The 18,279-nt window shown below is 47.4% G+C and overlaps 1 protein-coding gene and 1 long non-coding RNA gene across 3 annotated transcripts in view; one reads left to right on the plus strand and one right to left on the minus strand.

Moving 5' to 3' along the window:
- Positions 1-13,772: 13,772 nt before the first annotated feature.
- On the minus strand, positions 13,773-17,894 carry LOC138992039 (uncharacterized). Its single transcript, XR_011467842.1, has 3 exons — positions 16,488-17,894; positions 14,498-14,562; positions 13,773-13,908 (listed from the first exon to the last, which is right to left on the minus strand). It is a non-coding gene; the product is annotated as an uncharacterized lncRNA (long non-coding RNA).
- The window catches only part of C19H17orf67 (chromosome 19 C17orf67 homolog), a 29,399-nt gene continuing 25,566 nt past the window's right edge, over positions 14,447-18,279 (plus strand). For both annotated transcript variants that reach the window (XM_005905704.3, XM_070388898.1), the window contains exons 1-2: positions 14,447-14,517; positions 15,436-15,536. In XM_005905704.3, the coding sequence (XP_005905766.1) occupies positions 14,463-14,517; positions 15,436-15,536 (156 nt within the window). In that variant the 5' untranslated portion in view covers positions 14,447-14,462. The remainder of the gene's footprint in view (positions 14,518-15,435; positions 15,537-18,279) is intronic.

The raw sequence follows: 18,279 nt of genomic DNA on the forward strand, positions 1-18,279 counted from the left end.
CGGGGCGGTGCCTGACGGGGCAGGGCTAGATCTGGGGGGCGGGGCCTCGGCGGGAGCACCCGGGCTGCGAGAAGGTGTGAGTGAGACTGCGAGGCCGCGGGGCCTGACGGGGCGGCGCCCGACGGGGCGGGGCTAGATTGGGGGCGGGGCCTCGGCGGGAGAGCCCGGGCTGAGGGGAGGCGTGAGGTGTGACCGCGAGGCTGCGGGGCCTGACGGGGCGGGGCCTCGACACGGAGAGGGGTTAGATCGGGGGACGGGGCCTCGGCAGGAGCGCAGGGGCTGTGAGGAGGTGTGAGATGCGACCGCTAGGCCGCGGGGCCTGACGGGGCGGGGCCTCGAGGACAGGGAGGGGCCTCGCGGGAGGGGCGGGGCTAGATCGAGGGCCTGCCCAAGGGCGGGCCGGTGAGCGGGAGGACAGTGGGCGGAGGAACAGTAGAGGGGGCTTTGCTGCTGCTGCTGCTAAGTCGCTTCAGTCGTGTCCGACTCTGTGCGACCCCATAGACGGCAGCCCACGAGGCTCCCCCGTCCCTGGGATTCTCCAGGCAAGAATACTGGAGTGGGTTGCCATTTCCTTCTCCAATGCATGAAACTGAAAAGTGAAAATTCGCTGAGTCTTCTCCGACTCTTAGCGACCACATGGGCTGCGGTCCACCAGGCTCCTCTGTCCATGGGATTTTCCAGGCAAGAGTGCTGGAGTGGGGTGCCATTGCCTTCTCCAAGAGGGGGCTTTAGAGGCTTCCAATCCCATGGACGGAGGAGCCTGGTGGGCTGCACTCCATGGGGTCGCTACGAGTCGGACACGAAATGAGCGACTTCACTTTCACTTTTCACTTTCATGCATTGGAGAAGGACATGGCAACCCACTCCAGTGTTCTTGCCTGGAGAATGCCAGGGACGGGGGAGCCTGGTGGGCTGCTGTCTCTGGGGTCCCACAGTCGGACACGACTGAAGCGACTTAGCAGCAGCAGCAGCAACAGCCTGTAATCACAGGGAGCTCTGGCATGAATGATTTATTTACAAAGTATACGTTTTTCTATGACCTGTAGCCTCACCCCTCCTCACTATCAGAAGAAGGTGGAACCTGGCACAGTTTTGAACACGGAAAGGGAGAAAACTGGCAGTTTTGAGTGTGCTATATAGTGATTGAAGGGGACAATCCAAGTCAAAAATTGGTGGCTGTTGCCTGCGCTCTTACTAGTTACTTATTAGACACACACTGGCTGCGGGCTCACTGTGTGCCAAGCACTGTGCGAGGAGCTCCAGCTTTCTTGTAGTGCCAGGACTGTTGAAATCTGCTTAACAAGGAGAATTTGGTAGCCTTTTTTAATGACTTAGAGCACCTTAGCTTCCATCTTTGCACTTAGCAGGGGCCATGCTAAACTTATCATGCCCATTTTACAGATGAGGAAAGCCAAGGTAAAGAGAGGTTGAGAAATACGCTTGATGTCATAACTCAGTGTTGGGACTGATATCACCTTAACTTCATCATTGAAGTTCAGTTCAGTTCAGTCGCTCAGTCGTGTCCGTCTTTTTGCGACCCCATGAACTTCAGCATGCCAGGCCTCCCTGTCCATCACCAACTCCCGGGGCCCACCCAAACTCATGTCCATTGAATCGGTGATGCCATCCAACCGTCTCATCCTCTGTTGTCCCCTTCTCCTCCTGCCCTCAATCTTTCCCAGCATCAAGGTCTTTTCAAATGAGTCAGCTTTATGCATCAGGTGGCCAAAGTACTGGAGTTTCAGCTTCAACATCAGTCCTTCCAATGAACACCCAGGACTGATCTCCTTTAGGATGGGCTGGTTAGATCTTGCAGTCCAAGGGACTCTCAAGAGTCTTCTCCAACACCACAGTTCAAAAGCATCAATTCTTTGGTGCTCAGTTTTCTTCACAGTCCAACTCTCACATCCATACATGACCACTGGAAAAACCATAACCTTGACTAGATGAACCTTTGTTGGCAAAGTAACGTCTCTGCTTTCTAACAGGCTGTCTAGGTTGGTCATAACTTTCCTTCCATGGAGTAAGCGTCTTTTAATTTCATGGCTGCAATCACCATCTGCAGTGATTTTGGAGCCCCCCAAAATAAAGTCAGCCACTGTTTCCACTGTGTTTCCCCATCTACTTGCCATGAAGTGATGGGACTGGATGCCATGATCTTCATTTTCTGAATGTTGAGCTTTAAGCCAACTTTTTCACTCTCTTCTTTCACTTTCATCAAGAGACTCTTTAGTTCTTCACTTTCTGCCATAAGGGTGGTGTCATCTGCATATCTGAGGTTATTGATATTTCTCCTGGCAATCTTGATTCCAGCTTGTGCTTCATCCAGCCCAGCCTTTCTCATGATGTACTCTTCATGTAAGTTAAATAAGCAGGGTGACAATATACAGCCTTGACGTACTCCTTTTCCTATTTGGAACCAGTCTGTTGTTCCATGTCCTGTATGCTTCCTGACCTGCATACAGGTTTCTCAAGAGGCAGGTCAGGTGGTCTGGTATTGAAGTTAGCATCAGTCTAAATGATCAAAGGGGCTTCCCTGGTGGCTCAGTGGCTTCTTGTTGTGGAGCACAAGCTCTGGGGCACGCAGGCTTCAGTACTTATGGCACACGGACTCAGTTGCCCTGTGGCATGTGGGATCTTCCTGGATCAAAGATCGAGTTGGTGTTCCTTGAATTGTGAGGTGGATTCTTAACCAGTGGACCACCAGGGAAACCCAAGGTGTGATCTTTGACCACCTCCATTGGCATCATCTTAAAATATGGGTTCCCAGGTCTTCATCAGATCCCTGGATCAGAATTGTACTGGAGTTAGGAGTCTACCCTCTTAACAAGCTCCCCAGATAATTTATTTATTTATTTATTCAAACATTTGTTCGGTTTAAATTGTGAAATGTATATATCACACGTACAAAAGATTTTTATAAAACATATGCACAGTTAAAAAAATAATAAGCACATGTATGCCCGCCATGTAGATTACTGTATTGAACATTAAGAGCCTTTCCTGTGCCCACCTGATGGCTATGCCTCCTCCCCATCAGGAAACTGTCATCTCATTTTTTGTGTTCTCCATTCCTCGTTTTTCTTTATAGTTTTACCCTTCCTGAAAGTGTCTCTACACAATATACTTTTGTTTAAGCCCAAGCCTGGCCCTGTCAGGAAGTAGCAGTGAAGCCAGTAACACGCGAGGGCTCCCAGGATGACAAGATACACTGAGCTGGGTCTGGGACAGAATCTGGGCTCAGTTTCCTCCCTGAGAAGATCCCACCTGGAGAAATCAGTGGGGGTGGGCTTGGGAAGATTGTTCATCACCATGGGCGTCAGCTGGGCCGGGCTGTAGTTTGAATATCTGGAAAAATATGGCTGGGGAAGGGGATGCTTTCTAGTTTTGCTTCTCAGCTTGGTAAGACTTCCTTCAAGGTCTTAGAAAAAGATCCACGTAGAATGCTGCTCAGGGAGGAATGAGTATCTTTAGCTGATCCAGGCAATACGCATGGTCATTAAGATAAACAAGATACAGATAGTCTGTCCCAGGCTTACCCAGCCGCCTATCCTCAGTGTGTCTCCGTATCGTGATGCTGACCTGGACCGCCTGTCCCCCATGTCAGAACACAGAGGTCGTCTTGGGATTCCCTTCACTGCCCTCCTGTTTCCATCTTCAGTTTCCTGGGTCATGTGACTTCCCCTTTCTTGGTGAATTCTCTACGGTTTGTGGAGCACATCCTTCAGTAGCTTTGAGAGCAAAGATACATGGGAAGCATATTTTGAGTCCTTGCATGTTTACAAATGTCTTTATTCCACCTTCTATACCTCATTGTTTATCTGCATGTACAATTCGAAGTTGAAGAAATTTTCCTTCACACCACTGAAGACAGTGCTCCATTTCTGCTTTCTTTCATTGTTGCTGTAGAGATGTCTGAGTGTTGCTGATGGGCTTCCCTGGCGTCTCAGGAGGTAAAGAATCCTCCTGCCAGAGCAGAAGACACCGGTTCAATACCTGGGTCGGGAAGATCCCCTGGAGAAGGGAATGGCTACCCACTCTAGTATTCTTGCCTGGAGAATTCCATGGACAGAGGAGCCTGGTGGGCTACAGTCCATGGAGTTGCAAAGAACTGGACATGACTTGACATCTAAACCACACCATTAGGAGATGTCTGATGTTATTCCTGATCCCTACAATGTGACTTGTTTTTGCTTTCCTGAAGCTTGTAGAATCCTCTCTTCTTCTTCAGTGTTCTGAAATTTCACAAAGATGTGCCTTGGCACGCGTCTGTTTTCATCTGTTTTGCCAGATTTGCCTGGCCCTTTCAGTCTGGAAGCTCATGTCCTTCAGTGCTGGAATTACTTTGTTGATTTCCTCCTCTTTACTGTCTGAGTTCTTTTTGAAACTTCTGTTATCTGGATGTTGGACCTCCTAGACTGTTCTCTCTCTCTCTTTTTAAAATAGACTTTATTTTTTAGATTGGTTTTAGATTCACAGCAAAATGGAGCAGAAAGTGCAGAAAATTCCCTTATATCCCCTGTTGCCCCACATGCACACCCTCCCTCATCATCAACGTTCCCCACCAGAGTGGTGCGTTTGTTACAACAATCGATAAACGTACTTGGACACCGTATCATCACTCAAAGTCCACGGTTTGCAGTAGAGTTCACCATTGGTGCTGTGCATCCGCTGGGTTTGGACAAATGTAGGATGACACTTATCCACTATTATTGTGCCAACGCAGGACAGTTTCACACACACAGACACACACACAGAAGCCGTTCAGTCGTGTCTGACTCTTTGCAACCCCATGGATTGTAGTCCACCAGGCTCCTTGGTCCATGGGATTTTTCCAGGCATGAATACTGGAGTGGGTTGTCGTTTCCTTCTCCAGGGGATCTTTTTGACCCAGGGATTGAACCCCAGTCTCCCGCATTGTAGGCAGACGCTTTACTGTCTGAGCCACCAGGGAAGTCCATCAAAAATACAGAAGAGTAGTAGTAAGTTTCAAAAGGATGTCAGTTGAGATCTTTTTTTATAGATGAAATCTACTTCCTAGAAGTCAACTTGCCAATTATATGCACAGCTGGAGACAAGAGGCTGCAAAAAAAGGTCCAATTGGAAAATATCTTGGGTACCCAATTAGATCCAGTTATTCTGCGTCTGTGGATTTAAAATGACCATCATCCACGGTGGAATAGATGTGTCCCTTGTTGCTTAGAAAATCCACAACTAGCTTGATTGAGGCTACAGACATGTGTTGGAGTTGGTTCTTGAGATCCTGAAAGTTCAATCCTTCAGGTCTTGGCAAGCCTTGATCAAATTCAGCACCTGCTTCTGGGCCACAGTGAGGCCATTTGCTGCCCTACAAATCCTCTGGGTTCTGCCTGTTCCTCACCCCTGGTAACCACTGATCCTTTTCCTGTTTCCATAGTTTTGCCTTTTCCAGAATGTAATATAGTTGGAATCCTAGGATATGTAGCCTTTTCAGATTGGCTTCTTTCATGTAGTAATGTGCATTTAAGTTTCCTCCATGTCTTTTCATGGCTTGATAGCTTATTCCTTTTTCGTGCCAAGTTGGAGAAGCCAATGGCACCCCACTCCAGTACTCTTGCCTGGAAGATCCTATGGACGGAGGAGCCTGGTAGGCTGCAGTCCATGGGGTCGCGGAGAGTCGGACACGACTGAGCGACTTCACTTTCACTGTTCACTTTCATGCATTGGAGAAAGAAATGGCAACCCACTCCAGTGTTCTTGCCTGGAGAATCTCAGGGACGGGGGAGCCTGGTGGGCTGCCGTCTATGGGATTGCACAGAGTCGGACACGACTGAAGCAACTTAGCAGTAGCACTTTAAATTTAGGGCTAAGTAATTGTCTGGATGTGACACTATAGTTTATTTACCCTGTGACCTACTGAAGGACATCTTGGTAGCTTCTAGGTTTTGACAGTTATGAGTAAAGCTCCTAGAAATATCTGAAAGCAGTTTTGTTTGGACATACATTTACAACTCCTTTGGATAAAAGTCCTCTCTGTAAATATTCTAAAAGACTTCCATCGCTTTATTCTTGAATCTTTTTATTGAGTTTTTAATTTCTAAGAACTTTTTTGTTGATTTTTTAAAATGAATGTTCCTTTCCTTACAGCATCCTATTCACACCTCCTGGGAGCAAAATCTTTCTCTCATCTCTCCAAGGATACTCTGTGTGTGTGTTTCCTTCTGTTTTTGCATTGCCTGTGATTACCCCAAGTTGCTTTTTCCTGTAGCTTCTTTTGTCTTCATCTTCCACATCAGAGTCTTTCTCAGATGTCTGATGACCCTCCTGGTGAGTCTTTGGCCTCTTAAGATTTGAGAACCACGGCTAGAGTGTCTCTTTATCCCTCAAGCTTGTCATCCCAACTGAAATCCCACAGAGAAAAACAGCACATATTTCAGTAATTTTTTTTCTCCAGGAAAATTGGAGCTTTTCTGTTCTAGTTACAGGCCTTGCCCTTTTCCTGAATGAAATACGACAGAGGCCTTAGAGGTGGTTTCCCGAGTTAGTCAGTGCACGCGCCACCCCTTGTGTGTTTATTTGCATTGTCTTACATTCCTCTGCCTTTGCCAGTGCCACGGGCATTCCTATTTAATTAGGCTGGAGAGGCGCTGGCACCGGCAGCCAGGGACCTGGTGAGACCTTGGCCGTCCTTACCTGCTGGGCAGATGTAAGCTGAAGCCGGTGTCCGGGCCCAGAGCAGACTTTGCAGCCCGCTTGGAAAGGGTCCTGTCCAAGGCCATTTTATTGCTGCTTCAGAGAGGAAGGTGTGTGTGTGTGCAGCAGTCCTGAGGCTGTGGGAAGAGAAACCCAGGACGGGTGTGCAGAGACAGTGGGGGAGAGGTAGGAGATGGGGAAAGCAGCTCACACTTAAAAGGTGCCAGATCTTCTTACCTAAGTAACGATGGACTTTATTTCAATGAATTTTAAATTATAAAATTTTATCATTATAAATGTATAAATTATAAATGTATAAAATTAATTTAATATGTATTTGGCTAATCTCAACATCATTTGGGCATTATGTTTTTTTACAGCCTTTCTGTCATGTGTCTGAGAATGAGGAAGTTATACAAATATTGATAAGAGTGACTTCGCAGAGGAGGAAGAATAGTAACAACAGTAGTAACAGTAGTTTCCAGGTATTAGTTACATCTGTCAAGTACTTGACACGTTCTTTCTCTTTAAAGTCTTAAAACACGTTAAGAGGTAAGTTTTATTATAATGATCATTCCTGTTTTTTTAAATTAATCTATTTATTTTAATTGGAGGCTAATTACTTTACAATATTGTAGTGGTTCTTGCCATACATTGACATGGATCAGCCATGGGTGTACATGTGTTCCCCATCCTGAACCCCCCTCCCACTTCCATCCCCCATTCCTGCTTTAAGATAATGAGCAGACAGTGACTTGAACAGTAAGGAATGTGCGCAGCGTCATACAGCTTCAATGTAGCACAGGCAGTGTTTCGGAGCCAGGGTTCAAGCTCAGGTCTATGGATGACTCCACAGCTCACAGTCTGGACCATTGTACCACTCCGTCCACACAGTAGGTATTCATTCATTTTTGAATGAAGCTCTGGCAACATCCAATTATTAACTTGGACCCCAAAGCACCCAGATTTGCACATGCTGACCATCCCATTACACCCCTGACCAATTTTATTTCCTTGGGCTCCAAAATCTCTACAGACAGTGACTGCAGTCACAAAATTAAAAGATATTGCTTCTTGGAAGGAAAGCTATGACAGACCTAGATAGTGCATTAAAAATCAGAGACATTACTTTTCTGACAAAGGTGCATACAGTCAAACCTGTGATTTTTCCAGTAGTCATGTACGGATGTGAGAGTTGGACCGTGAAGAAGGCTGAGTGCCAACGAATTGATGCTTTCAAGTTGTGGTGCTGCAGAAGACTCATGAGAGTCCCTTAGACAGCAAGATCAAACCAGTCAATCCAAAAGGAAATCAACCCTGAATATTCATTAGAAGGACTGATGCTGAAGCTGAAGCTCCAATACTTTGGCCATCTGATGTGAAGAGCTGACTTATTGGAAAGGCCCCTGATGCTGGGAAAGATTGAAGGCAGGAGGAGAAGAGGGCAGCAGAGGATAAGATCGGTTAGATAGCATCACTCAGGCAATGCACATGAATTTGAGCAAACTTCAGAAGATAGTGAGGGACAGAGGAGCCTGGTGTGCTACAGTCCATGGCGTTGAAAAGGGTCGGACACGACTTAGCGACTGAATAACAACAGCATCAGTTATCTGTTGTCAGGGTAATGCTGCCTAACAAAGTGTTCCTAGCTCGTTTGTGCGAACTTCCTAACTCAGGGATCAAACGCTCGTCTCTTAAGTCTCCTGCTTTGGCAGGTGAGTTCTTCACCAGTAGCACCACCTGGGAAGCCCGCTCCCTAATTCCGTGACTTGAAGTAACAATCATTCCCTGGTGGCTCAGACGGTAAAGAATCCGCCTGCAATGTGAGAGACCTGGGTTCAATCCCTGGGTTGGAAAGATCCCCTGGAGGAGGGCATGCAACCCACTCCAATATTCTTGCCTAGAGAATCCCATGGACGGAGGAGCCTGGTGGGCTACAGTCCATGGGGCCACAAAGAGTCGGACACGGCTGAGCAATTAAGCACAGCACACACAGTCTCAAGAGCCTGCAGATTATTGGGAGGCTCTGCTACAGGCTGTGGTAGCTGGAGGGCAGCTGAGCAAGGCTGGGCTGGGCTGGGTGGGTCTGCTGCCGGCTGCACATCGGTGTAGACACTGTCCATGTAAACTAATTCTGAGACCAAGCTTGAAGGACGGCAGCTGTCCAGGGAAAGCTCTTTTTGCAGCGATGACTGCAAAATGCAAGAGGGCACACCAAACTACACAAATACATTTCCTGCCTCTGTTTGGGTCATGTCTGCTACCCTCCCACTGTCCAGAGCCCGTCACTTGGCCGGGCCCAAAGTTAAGGCACAGGACTGCAGAACCATATGGTAAAGAAGGACATGGTAAAGATGTCAGTGGTAAAGATGTGCAGTGGCGATGGTGAAGAACCGATGCTAAGAATTCAGTCTACCTAGCCCACGCCTAAGATCTCACAGTGTGCCTGTAAATTAACATGTGGGTGGGTACACATGCAGGTTATGGAGGTACCTTATGAAGAGTGTACAAGAATCATATGTACATGGTGAATATATAGCATTTGTAGTCTAGTGGAAAAGAGAGCAAAAAAAGAAAAACAGAAAAGAGAAATTAAAAAGAGAACAACTACATAAGGAAATGTTAGTATTTATTTAATTGGCTCTGGGCCTAAAGAATGTGGACATATTATAATTCTCTTGGGACCGGTTCAGCAGCTTTCTATAGTTAAAAAGAAAAGATGTTCCCTTGTTTCTGAAGTTTAACTCACAGAATTTGAAATCACTGTCTTATCCTATTGAAACACTATGCTGTGTGATTATGTTGAGAGCTTGATGATGCTGGCTTTATCACCGATCCTTAAACTTTGAAGAATTTCTTTTTAAAAGAGATGGGAGGGCTTCCCTGATGACTCCGTGGGGGAATCGGCCTGCCAAAGCAGGAGACATAGGTTCGATCGATCCCTGACCCGGGAAGATCCCACATGCCACAGGGCAACTCAGCCCATGCAGCACAACTATTTAGCCTGTGCTCTAAAGCCCAGAAGCTGTACTACTGAAGTCCATGCCCCCTAGAGCCTGTGCTCTGCAACAAGAGAAGCCGCCGCAATGAGAAGCCCTCACGTCACAACTAGAGAAAGCCCACAGAGCAACAAAGACCCAGCACAGCCAAAAATAGGTAAATAAAAAATTATTTAAAAAAGAGAGACAGATAGGAAACCGATACAAATGAAAATGTCCATTATGTCAGGGTGCTGTGAATATGGGTGGTAGTATTCTTCCTTTGGGGCTTCCCTGGTGGTTCAGATGGTAAGGAATCTGCCTGCAATGTGGGAGACCCAGGTTCAATCCCTTGGTTGGGAAGATCTGGAGGAGGAGATGGCAACCCACTCCAGTGTTCTTGCCTGGAGAATCCCATGGACAGAGGAGCCTGGCGGGCTACAGTTCACGGGGTCGCAAAGAGTCAGACACGACTGAGTGACTAAACCTTGCTTTTTCCTATTCTTTCTTTATATATTCTTCAGTCAGTTCATTCGCTCAGTCATGTCCAACTCTTTTCGACCCCATGGACTGCAGCACACCAGGCTTCCCTGTTCATCACCAACTCCCAGAGCTTGCTCAAACTCATGTCCATTGAGTTGGTGATGCCATCCAACCATCTCATCCTCTGTCATCCCCTTCTCCTGCCCTCAATCTTTCCCGCCATCAGGGTCTTTTCCAACGAGTCAGTTCTTCACATCAGGTGACTGAAGTATTGGAGCTTCAGCTTCAGCATCAGTCCTTCCAATGAATATTCAGGACTGATTTCCTTTAGGATTTAGGATTGACTGGCTGGATCTCCTTGCAGTCCAAGGGATTCTCAAGAGTCTTCTCCAGCACCACAGTTCAAAAGCATCCATTCTTCAACGCTCAGCTTTCTTTATAGTCTACCTCTCACATCCATAGATGACTACTGGAGAAACCATTCTTAAATGTTGTCATGCCTCAGTATCTGATGAGGGCCTTCAGATCAGTTAAAAAGATAGGAAAACAGTTTGAGGCACTGCAGCGCCGTCTCTCTCCACCTCCCGTGGATTCTCTGGTGTTGTTGGCAACTTACGGAATAGTGCACCTTGGTGGCCTTGAGTGCCTTCCCCTGACCTTGGTTGTCCCAGGTTCTTCTCTCTACTCTGCCACCTTGTGGATTTTTGGGGAACTGTGCCTTCTGCTGTGAGCCCGGGTGACTCATCTAACTGATGCTCCCAGTTTCCCTGGAAGTGATCATAGGCAAATAGAAGGAAATTCTCCCCACCAGAATGACACTCTCAAGATTATCTTGCACTTTGAGTTTTGCCATTGTTCCCTTTTGTGAGATGATATCCCCAGAGCCCCACCTGAAAGGCATTTGAATGACCTGCCAGTATCACACCTGGGTGGCTTTTCACCTGAGACCTTGAAGCAGTATCCCAGGGTGGGATACAGCCTTTCTCCAGTAGCACTTCTGTCCACTCAAGGTTCCCTCTTCTTTCTGTTTTTTTTTTTGTTTTTGTTTTTAATTATAAAAGTAATACAAGCTTACTTAGAGTTTTGGAGAAGGAAATGGCAACCCACTCCAGGATTCTTGCCTGGAGACCTCCATGGATGGAGGAGCCTGGTGGGCTACAGTCCACGGGGTCACAAAGAGTCGGACACGACTGAGCGACTTCACTTTCACTTAGAGTTTACAATCCAATGGAGGAGACGGATTTTAACAAGTAAACAAAGACAACATTTACCTGTTTACAGGGAGTGCTATGAGGTGGACAGTTGTGGTGGTCGTGGCAGGGAACCTTCATTATGTAGGGGTGGTGCTTGCTTATGCAAGGGAAATTACAAACGGATACCTGAAGATTGAGAAAAACCCAAGAACAGGGAAGAAGAGCATGTGCAAAGGTCCTGGGTGGGAGAGAGCTTGTTAAGTTGAAAGTAATGAAGTGTGGCTAGAATGGCATGAGCTGGAGGGGTGTGCTCGGACTGGGTTTGGAAAGGACCACAGTCCCTGATAACACAGCATCCTGTAGTGCATCGCAGGGATTCTCATTCTGTTCTGAGCACAGTGGGAAGATAAAGAAGGATTATGAAGCAGGCAAGTGATGAGGCCCGATTTATATTTTGTGTTTCTGTTTTAAGAAGACTATCATTATTGCTACATGGAGAATGGATTGAAGCAAACAGGGAGGGAAGCTGGGAGACCTCTTGGGAGATGGGCACAGGCAGCTGGGTGAAAGGTAATAGTAGCTTAGAATCTGGTGGCGGCAAGAGAGATGGCAGAAAGCAGGCCCATGTGGCTACTGAGCACTTGAAATGTGCAGGTGTTAAAGATGTGGTACAGAAAAAAAAAGAATCTGAAATATCTCACTATTACTTTATCTCGATTACTTGTTGAAATAATATTTTGGATATTTCATGTTAATAAGTATAATGAAAAATTATTATCTTTTTTACTATAAAAATGTGGCTACTAGAAAAATGTAAATTATGTATTAGTAGCTTGCATCTATGACTCACATTATGATTTTATTGGACAGTGCTGATAAAGACAATAGTTGCCAAATTAAAAAATACTTTTATAGTAAATTTACATTGGATACATAGAAATTTCTAGCTAGGTATAAACTTTTTTTTTTGGCCCACAGACGATGTTTATTTGGTATAACAATGCAGCTAATGTTTGTTCTAACCACAAAGAATAAAAAGAATAAAAGGCTTGACAATGCACATAAAAAGCCAAGGTGTTTAGTGTGACAAAAATAGTGCTCCTAAAATTTCTCAATAATTACAGTTATTGAAAACTGTATGAAAACAGAAGGATGTTAATAGCAACAGAGTACATAAAACCAAACATAAAATATTGAGCAAATTAACATATGAGGCGACTTTGCTAACAATGCATGATTTTTTCCCCCTTGTTTATACTCTGTTCAGACTATTTTTATACCAACAGAATGGGCAGAACACTTTGGTTTAATATCAGTTACACAGCATTAGCATAAACTTGGAACACTACCGATAGGAGGCTGTTTTCTTTTGAGTGGGCAAAGTAACCACACAAACATCAGATCCCTTCTCTGAGCTGAGAATTTTATCCCAATCAATGCCAAGTACCATCCACACACATATTTTATAATATATTTAAAATTTTTTGTGATATATATTTGGTGATTTGGATTTTGAGATTTTATTATCTTTAAAAAAATACACTTCAGTGTGGAGTGAGGCTGCTTAGAGTGGGACTGACAGCATACTGCCAGAGCCCTTCTGGGGGCATAATGGGAAGAGTGCTGGGCTTTAAAGACAGAAGAATTTGGCTGGACTTCTGCATAACATGTGAACTTGGACATTATTTCACCTCTCTGAACCTCATTTCCTTGTTTATAAAAAGATGAGCTATGCAGCTCATTCCATTGCCTACGTGGCTACGTGGTAGGCGCTGTTATTTCTTTTGTTCAGGAGAAGAAACTGAAGTTCAGAAAGGGTAAGTGGGGACTTCCCTGGTGGTCCATTGGTTAAGAATCTGCCTGCCAATGCAGGGGACACAGTTCGAATCCGAGTCCTGGAAGATCCCACATGCTGCAGGGCAACGAGACCCCCTCCTTCCCCCCCCACACAAACAACTACTGAGCCCAGCCCGCGAATGGCAGCTACTGAAGCTCTCTCACCTACAGCGCATGCTCTGCAGCAAGAGAAGCCGCTGCAGTCCCTGCAATGAGAAGCCCGCGCACTGCAACTCAAGCAAGCCCGCACGGAGAAAGGAAAACCCAGCACAGCTACAAAGAACAAAACTTTCTTTTAAAAAAGGAGAGAGGATAAGTGACTGATGGAAGGTTACGTTCAGTTCAGTTCAGTTCAGTCGCTCAGTCGTGTCCGACTCTTTGCGACTCCATGAATCGCAGCACACCAGGCCTCCCTGTCCATCACCAACTCCAGGAGTTCACTGAGACTCACGTCCATCGAGTCAGTGATGCCATCCAGCCATCTCATCCTCTGTCATCCCCTTCTCCTCCTGCCCCCAATCCCTCCCAGCATCAGTCTTTTCCAATGAGTCAAGTCTTCGAATGAGGTGGCCAAAGTACTGGAGTTTCAGCTTCAGCATCATTCCCTCCAAAGAAATCCCAGGGCTGATCTCCTTCAGGATGGACTGGTTGGATCTCCTTGCAGTCCAAGGGACTCTCAAGAGTCTTCTCCAACACCACAGTTCAAAAGCATCAATTCTTTGGTGCTCAGATGGAAGGTTACATTGCTAGAAAGACATAAACCCCAGGCATGAACCCTGGTCTAGCTGGCTACAAGGTCAGCTGAAAAAAATTTCCCCCTCATCAGGCTCCTGGCTATTTTCCATGCCCACCTCTGAAATTATTGAGGAAGTCAAATTAGATTGGTGAATGGGCTTTGGAAAAATGTCATAAAATATGCAAATGTAAGAGATGACTCAACCTCAATGAAACAATAGGAACATAAACAGAAGCTACAGATAAACACAAGCTACTCCAAGATGTCTATGTATCTGTTTAAATGAAATGGTTGTCACGTGTTGCTCTGTCAAATTCAAGCTCTGAAAGCCATATGACAGAAGGATAATTTCCTTCCTCAGGACGAAAATTTATAGGAATTCAGAGGAAAATATTTTGGTGATCATAATAAAAACCTCCGAGTCAGATGAGTTTTCGCATCATGCCGTGAGCGCTGTGAGTCAAAGCACAAACAGCGTTTGGGCCGGATGTGGCTTCCTTCAAGTAGGCTGGCTCTCTGTGGGGGGGATTCATTCTGCAACAGGCAGAGAGAGGGCCCGGCAGGATGAAGGGGTTCTTTGTGCTTGTGCTGTATCTCACCTTGCTGATTTTCTTCTCAGGTGAGCGTTAAGTCCCGAAACCGATTTCTTTGCTGACAAGATAAACTGGAATAAATGTATTTTATATTTTTAAAGTATTTTTTCAGAATTTCAAATAATACCTAATACATAATAATTCAATGCTTTTTTTTCCCTTAAGAGTAGGCTCCCAGAATTGCTATCATAAGAGATAAATTTTTTTTAATCTTTAAATGCATTTGAATACTAATTCTCAAAAATGCTGATCAATCTTAAAATTTGACATACCTTTTTTTCCACATTTTTTTTTTGGGGGGGGGGAGGCTGTGCTGCCTGGCTTGTGGGATCTTAGTTTCCCGACCAGGGATTGAACGTGGAGTTCCCTGCAGTAAAAGTGGGAGTCCTAACCACTGAACCACCAGGGAATTCCCTTGATATACTTTTATTATGATAATGGCTTTTAGAGTTTGTGTATGATTATCAAAACTTGATTTACTTTAATTATAATATCTGTTTTGAGGGATCGTGGGTGCTTACCAAGTTTAACATAATCTTCTTGTCATGGGGGAATCTTCTAGTAACAATTTAAACTTGATTTTAGTGTGTTGAAGCTTTGAAAGAATCTCACCAAAGCAACCCTGAGGGATAAGAAACACACTGACCAGGGACCTGAAGAAAATGTGTTTAAAGAAACATATCCATTAAAGTAATGGCCACTCTTAGAGGAATGGGTCATCACAGTAGGTAAATAAGTTTTAGTTATGCAGCCCTAGCCATCTTAGGAACAATTAAAAATTCCTTTCTGAGCCTTTGGGAAAGCCAAGCCCTCTGAGACAGGTCTCTGATAGAACTTTTGTGTGCTGACCCAAACTGGACTTGCAAATGCCTGGCCTTGGACAGCGAGATGGCACGTGGATGGGGGTGCCTGAGAGTCCCCGAGGTCCTTCCTGACTTTTTCAGGGGCCTCTCCCATTCTGACGGAAAAGCAGGCCAAGCAGCTCCTGAGATCCCGGCGCCACGACAGGCCGAGCAAACCCGGATTCCCTGATGAGCCCATGCGGGTGAGTTCCAGGCAGGCTCTGGGCTGTTTGAAGGGACAGGGAGGTGGCTGGAGTGCTTGTTCATTATGAAACCATCTGAGGTGGTCCTCCCAGCCCAGGGAGGGCATTAGATGGAGGCTCTATAGAGTCTCAGGTGCAGGGTGATCACCTTCTCACGCCGTTCTCTCCCAGAGGTGACAGCCCCACTCCCCTGCTGTTCACACAGGCTTTAAACGGAAACAGTGCAGCCCCCACTGGGGGTCCAGGATCCCGAATGGGCTGTCGGGCGGCTCCTCTGAATGGGACGCTCAGGAGCTGTGCCCCGAGTCTGGTGTCAATCCTGTCTTCTCCCTCTTGCCTTGGGCCCCGGGCAGGCTGGCCCAGCATACCCGACCAGTGGCGATGCTCTGTCTGGGCAAGGCAGGATCTCTGCCCTGCTGCCACCAGCTTCTGTGCTTGCCCCACACCTCTAATTTCAGGCTGGGTCTCGGCTCAGCCCTGTGGGATCCTGGTGTCCGCCTAGTTTTTCTGGACCAGGAGCCCCTCTCCTGCCCTCATTTTGTGACTTGTGCTGGGTGCAACAAGACCCTGCCACCCTGGTTTGTCTCGCCTTCCCATGACGGAAGTGCTCACATTCCCACTCAGGTGAAGGTAAGGGCTTTCCAGGTGGCTCAGCGGTAAAGAATCTGCCTGTCAAGGCAGGAGACGTTGGTTCCATCCCTGGGTTGGGAAGATCCCCTAGAGAAGGAAATGGCAACCCACTCCAGTATTCTTGCCTGGAGAATCCTATGAACGGAGGAGCCTGGTGGGCTACAGTCCATAGGTCACAAAGAATTGGACCCGACTTAGCAACTAAACAACAGGTGAAGGTAAGCCGCAGCGACCCCGGCAGAGTCAGCACGTCTGTGAAGCTGTGTCTGCGGTCCAGGCTGGTCCCACCCTGTGTCCACGCCAGCCAAGCCCCACACTCACCTCTGTTCACTGTGTCCCTGCGACAAAGCCCCGAGGATCTGCAGCAGCAGTGGCTTAGCTGGATTAGTCCCTTTAAAAGGCTCTCATTACCATGCATAGTGGTGGCTGTGAAACCGTTGGAGTTTGAATCTCCCCATTTTCCAACTATGGAACTTTGAAGACGTTCCCTCATGTTCCTCAGTACTCTTCAATATTCTTGACTGTAGAAAGAGGGTAACAAGTAGTACTACTTATATTACTATGATATCATTGTTATAAACAATAGCGTAAAGCAGCTCCTTTGTGAGAACAGAAGAAGGTAATTCATACTAAGGCACTTAAAAGAGTACTCAGCAAGCAGTAAGACTCCTCTGCCTACTAAGTGCCAGGGACGGCGTGCAGCAAGGCTGCAGATGGTCCTGCGGGTTTCTGCTCCCCGCCGGTGGGAGACACAGAGAAGCCAGCAAAGCGCTGTTTCCCAGAGTCGCTTAGAAACCAAACGAGGGCTTCAGACTGTGAAGGGTGGATGTGGCTTTGTTCTTTTTGGTGGGAGAAGCCAGAGGCGGCTGGAGTCTCTGAGTGCAGGGGGACGGGAGCGGGAGCGGGGAGGGTGCGGGGATGCTGGACTTCTCGGTTCAGCGGAGGACAGTCAGAGGATGAGTGAGTCGGGGAGGGCAGACTCGGGCTTTAGACACAGCGTTTAGAAGAGGTCCGGGATTGAAGTCCGAGTCTGCCGGCGCTCAGAGGTGGGCATAAGCAGAAGACCCCTAGGGGCTCAGAAGGAATGTGAGGGGATAGGGCGGAACCAGGCAGGGGGCCACGTGAGCGCAGGGGACAGGGGTTGGGAAGGGGAAGGGTGGAGGGTGACGGAGGCGATGGGGAGCAGGGTGCCTGGCTCCAGGTCCCTGGCGGCCCCCAACTGGTTCTTTGTGCTTTGGGGGTGTTGTGTGGAGGGGCTGTTCCAGAGGCTCTTCCTCGTGGGCCCCGGAGGCTGGGGGAGGCTGGTCACGGGGCTGGTTCAAGGCCCTCGTGGGCCCCGGAGGCTGGGGGAGGCTGGTCACGGGGCTGGTTCAAGGCCCCCACAGGTGCCCGAGAGATAGGCTGTGCTCGGCTCCAGAGTGGGCCGAGTGGTTTCTCCGCCGGCGTCTGCTCCGAGCTCTGATTGTGGAAAGACGACCTTGCGGGGATTGGAGGCGGTTTAGGCAGCAGGTGGGCGGGCCGTTAGGTTCCGCTTCCTGCCTCCGGCTTCCTTCCTCCGCCTGTGCCAGCTACGCAAGATGCTCGACTCTGTCCTCAGACACGGCTGCTTGTGGTCCTTCCATGCCCAGAATGCCCCAGAGCTCCTTCTCTGACTGTTTCCCTCTTCCCAGCTCCTGATCATCACCAGCCTTCATCTGTGACAACCCTCCGCTTGCCTCCGGCTTTGCTATTTTCTGGAATATCTGGCTTTGGGGTTTTGTTAATTTGGTCGTCTTTCTTAGGTTTGACCACCGGCTCGGGCTTCCCAGGGGGCGCTAGTGATAAAAAAAACTTGCCTTTCAATGCAGGAAATAGAAAAGACTTGTGTCGATCCCTGGGTCGGGAAGATGGCCTGGAGCGGGGCATGGTGACCCACTTCAGTATCCTTGCCTGGAGAATTCCTTGGACAGAGGAGCCTGGAGGGCTATAGTCCATAGGATTGCAAAGAGCTGGACACGACAGCAGTGACTTAGCATGCACGCACGCACCACTGACTCATCTTAACTCCTTGAACCTGCCTGATCTAGTTCCTCTGATTCTGTCTCGACTCACCCACCGTTTCCTACACATCCTG

Source organism: Bos mutus, chromosome 19, assembly GCF_027580195.1.
Source record: "Bos mutus isolate GX-2022 chromosome 19, NWIPB_WYAK_1.1, whole genome shotgun sequence".
NCBI lineage: Eukaryota > Metazoa > Chordata > Mammalia > Artiodactyla > Bovidae > Bos > Bos mutus.